General features: G+C 44.2%; 1 protein-coding gene across 3 annotated transcripts in view; it reads left to right on the plus strand.

Moving 5' to 3' along the window:
- DNAJA3 (DnaJ (Hsp40) homolog, subfamily A, member 3) overlaps positions 1-4,751 on the plus strand; it is a 32,709-nt gene that overhangs the window by 7,971 nt on the left and 19,987 nt on the right. For 2 of the 3 annotated variants that reach the window (XM_011961317.1, XM_011961318.1), the window contains exons 2-3: positions 1,407-1,540; positions 4,355-4,438. The exons of the other annotated variant lie outside the window; for it this stretch is intronic. In XM_011961317.1, coding sequence (XP_011816707.1) covers positions 1,407-1,540; positions 4,355-4,438 — 218 coding nt within the window. The remainder of the gene's footprint in view (positions 1-1,406; positions 1,541-4,354; positions 4,439-4,751) is intronic. 3 annotated transcript variants of the gene reach the window in all.

A 4,751-nucleotide genomic window follows, 5' to 3' on the forward strand; every position in this document is an offset into this window, starting at 1 on the left:
CCTGTAGTCCCAGCTACTTGGGAGGCCGAGGCGGGAGAATGGCGTGAACCCGGGAGGCGGAGCTTGCAGTGAGCCAGGATGGCGCCACTGCACACCAGCCTGGGAGACAGAGCGAGACTCCGTCTCAGAAAAAACAAAACAAAAAACCCGCTCTTCCTATCTGTTAAATGGATGAACTAAAACACCTTTTTTGTTTCTTAAGCAGTTGTTGTCTTGCTGTTAAAAAAAGGTGCTGCAAATCCAGATCCAAAGTACAAAGTCATCCTAGTTAGTAACCACTACTTGTTTTCCACTGAAAATGGCAAGTGCTTTCCTGGGCAGCTCATCCAGTTTCTGCAGCTTAACAACTGATGCCTAGAAGTTCTTCCCCGACCTTCCTAGATTGAGTTGTCATTGGTTCTCAGCAGGGGACACTTACTTCCCAGGGGACATTCGGCAATGCCTGGAGACGTAGGGGGAGTTCTCTGCTGGCGTCTAGTGGGTGGAGACCTCCTGAGTTTCTGGTGAATGTGTGGAGTAGGGCTTGAACGTCTGTATTTTCATCAGTGTAATGATGCTGTTGGTCCAGGGACCACAGTCTTGAGAACCACTCCTGAAGCAGATACCCAAGGCTGCAAGATAGAGGGAAAAGAATGTGGGGAGTTGTTAAGCATTAAGTGTGACAGAAGAATATGAAAATACCTAGCATATGGTAAGTGCTCATGTGGTATAAGAAGGGGAGCTGAATCCCTTTTTAATCATCTCCCAGTCAGGAGTATTATTCCTTTAGTGGTGTGCTGAGACCACTCCAGTAGTATAAGGCAGGAGAATCAGCCTCATCCAATACCCTGACATTGTTTAATATTAATTGAGTACTGTGGCTTCTTTAGCCGTTATTGAAGTACATTGAGTTTGGTCTGCAGTGGGCTTGGCCAGGAACAGCCCTAAAGCTGTAGCCTGTGTATTAGTCTGTTCTCATGCAGCTAATAAAGACATACTTAAAACTGGGTAAATTTTAAAGGAAAGAGGTTTAATTAACTCACAGTTCAGCATGGCGGGGGAAGCCTCAGCTATCATGGTGGAGGGAGAAGCAAACACATCCTTCTTAACATGGCAGCAGGAAGAATGAGCAAAAGGGTGAAAAGCCCCTTATAAAACTATCAGATCTCGTGAGAACTTACTATCGGGAGAACAGCATGGAGGTAACCGCCCCTGTGATTCAATCACCTCCCATCAGGTCCCTCCCATGACACATGCGGATTATGGGAACTAAAATTTAGATGAGATCTGGGTAGGGACACAGCCAAACCGTACCAGGTTGGTTGTTCCCTCACCGATGTAGACCGGTGGGCCATGTACTCACAGTTTTCTTTTGTTGAGAACATTCCCAGAGTGATTTTCTTTCTTTTTTTTTTTTTCCTTTTTAGGAACAAAACATTACCCTTTGATTTGTACTGCCTCCTTCCACACGAATGCCCCTTTGGCCAAAGAAGATTATTACCAGATATTAGGAGTGCCTCGAAATGCCAGCCAGAAAGAGATCAAGAAAGCCTATTATCAGGTCTGTATGGAAGTCAGATTTTGGTGACCAAATTGTAGAAGGAATGTTTTTGATCCCATCTGATCCTGAATCAGTACAGCATATATGCCCATGTGGGTAGGTCTCATGAGCTGATATATAGAAGGGTGTGATAAAGTTGGACTTTGCTAGACTGTTTTTCAGTGCACAGTGCCATAGAGGTTAGTGCTTCAGGAAAAAGAAAAAACCAGAGATTTTAAGAAGTTTTTTTCCAGAGCTGTTTTCATAATTAAATTTAATCTGTACTTTCTGAATCAGTAGGTATGCTAGTCTAAGTTTTAGGTAGGCATTTTTTGCATCCAGATAAAAGTTTATAGGTTTAGAATCACTTCCTTTCTGTTTTTTTTTTTTTTTTATCCCGAGATGGAATCTCATTCCGTCGCCCAGGCTGGAGTGCAGTGTTGCGACCACGGCTCACCGCAACCTCCACCTCCCGAGTAGCTGGGACTACAGGCGCATGCCACCACACCCGGCTAATTTTTTTTGTATTTTTAGTAGAGATGGGGTTTCGCTTTGTTGGTCAGGCTGGTCTCAAACTCCTGACCTCAGGTGATCCACCCGCCTCAGCGTCCCAAAGTGCTGGGATTACAGGCGTGAGCCACCACGCCTGGCCTTTTCTTAACCTGGAAAATGTGAAATTCCCATTGTCGTATCCCAGGGTGTATTAGGGTAGTTAGGGTAGCTGAGTAAAGTTGTATACGAGATGTCTACACCACTGGTTCCTAGACCCTTGGTTTGCTCTGACCAATAAAATAAAATCAATATTGGAGGCACCACTGTAGGATTGACAGCTCTTTATAAGTGCACACTTCGCTGGAGTTGTGCAACTGCCACCACAGTCAACGTTAGGACATTTTCATTACCTCAAAAAGAAATCCTGTGTTCATTAGCACCTCCTTCCAGTGTCCTTTCTCCCCGGCCCCTGGCAGCTGCTAATCTGCATTCTGCATCTTTGGATTCACCAATGCTGAATATTCATGTACAGGGAATCATAGGATATGTATCTATTTGTGTGTCTGGCTTCTTTCATTCACATAATGTTTTCAAGGCTCATCTGTATTGTAGCTTGTGTCAATACTTCATCCCTTTTCGTACTCAAATAATCTGTTGCATGGATTGATCACATTTTGTTTCTTCATTGTTTGATGGACATTTGGATATTTTCCACTTTTTGCTGTCATGAACAGTCCTGCTATATAGACATTCATATGTAAGTTTTTGTGTAGACATGTTTTCAGTTCTCTTGGATATTTAGGAGTATAGTTGCTGAGTCATACGGTAACTGGATGTTTAACCTTTTGAGAAGCTGCCAGCCTTTTTCAAAGCAGTTGCACCATTTTACATTCCCACCAGCAGCATAAGAGGGCCATGATTTCTCCACATCCCAGTGAACACTTATTATCATCTGTCTTTTTAATTACTACCCTAGTGAATATGAAATGCTATCTCGTTAGAGTTTCGATTTGCTTTTTCCCTGGTGACTAATGATGTTGAGCATCTTTTCTTGTGCATGTTGGCCATTAGTATGTCTTTGGAGAAATGTGTGTTTGGATCCATTGCCCTCTTTTAATTGGGTTGTCTTTTGTTTAAATTGGGTTGTAATGGAATGAACAGAGGCATGGGGACAGGAAGCAGAGATCCTGGCCTGTGAATAGCGAATGGCCTGTCTCTTCCTGAGCTCAAGAGTCAGGTGCCTGATCCAAGAGTGGGAAAAGATTGAAAAGATGGAGGCTGGGTTGAACTCACATGACAGTTGATTTGAGGCCCTTAGCAAGTCCTAGAGACATAATTTTAAGAGAAAGACTTAATTTAGAGAACCATTCAAGTTTTTAGGCGTGGAAGTAAAAAGATCAGGTAAAGCTGTAGCAATTACTGTATTTTATGTACTTACAAAAATAATTGAAACAGCAGAAACGTCTATTTATTCAGTCATTTTCTTCCCTTTTTAAAAAATTTTTCCTTTTCCCAGACAGAGTCTTGCTCTCTTGCTCAGGCTGGAGTGTAGTGGTGCAGTCTTGGCTCACTGCAGCCTCTGCCTCCCGGGCTCAAGCGATTCTCCTGCCTCAGCCTCCCGAGTACCTGTGTTTATAGGTGTGTGCAACCACACCTGGCTAATTCTTGTATTTTTAGTAGAAATGGGGTTTCACCATGTTGGCCAGGCTGGTCTCAAACTCCTGAACTCTGGTGATCCACCCAGCTCAGCATCCCAGAGTGCCGGGATTACAGGCATGAGCCACTGCACCTGGCCCCCTTTTTGAAATTTTATTTTTCTTTTCTGTTCATTTACCTATTCTAAGCCATGCTGGATGCTAAGGGCAAAGATACATCAGAATTAGTTCCTGCCCTCAAGTTAAGAGATGGGTACATTAAAACAGATCATTATTATTATTATTTTGTGGGGTGGGGGGACAGAGTCTCACTCCGTCACCTAGGCTGGAGTGCAGTGGCTCGATCTCTGCTCACTGCAACCTCCACCTCCCAGGTTCAAATGATTCTCATGTTTCAGCTTCCTGAGTAGCTGGGACCACAGGCTTGTGCCACCATGCCTGACTAATTTTTTGTATTTTTGGTGGAGAGGGGTTTCGCCATGTTGCCCAGGCTGGTCTTGAACTCCTGAGCTTAAGTGATCTGCCTGCCTTCGCTTCCCAAAGTGTTGGGATTACAGGCGTGAGCCACTGCACCCGGCCGAGAGACAACTTTGATAAAGGAAACATAATTATGACTGGTATCTGGGGTTGTATCTGGTATTTGGGGTTCGTGTTGTATCTAAAATAATTTCTCATGTTTTTCCCTTAGCTTGCCAAGAAGTATCACCCCGACACAAATCAGGATGATCCCAAAGCCAAGGAGAAGTTCTCCCAGCTGGCAGAAGCCTATGAGGTAACACGACTTTGGTACATGCAGCCACTGCTGTTACAACTGTGTGTGTGAATCAAAGGTTGCGTTGCTACCTGGGACAGCCTGGTGTGTCATACAGTCCAGTGTGAAAGTCATGTCCCTGCACTAAGTCATCCTGTTAAAAAAAAAAGAGAGAGATTCCAGGACAAGCATGGTGGCTCGCTCTTGTAGTCCTAGCACTTTGGGAGGCCGTCAGGAAGATCACGTGATCTCAGGAGTTGGCTTGACCCTAGGAGTTTGAGACCAGCTTGGGCAATGTAGTGAGACCCCATCTCTACAAAAAAAAAAAAAAAAA

This window comes from Colobus angolensis, unplaced genomic scaffold (assembly GCF_000951035.1).
Source record: "Colobus angolensis palliatus isolate OR3802 unplaced genomic scaffold, Cang.pa_1.0 Scaffold55, whole genome shotgun sequence".
Lineage (NCBI taxonomy): Eukaryota > Metazoa > Chordata > Mammalia > Primates > Cercopithecidae > Colobus > Colobus angolensis.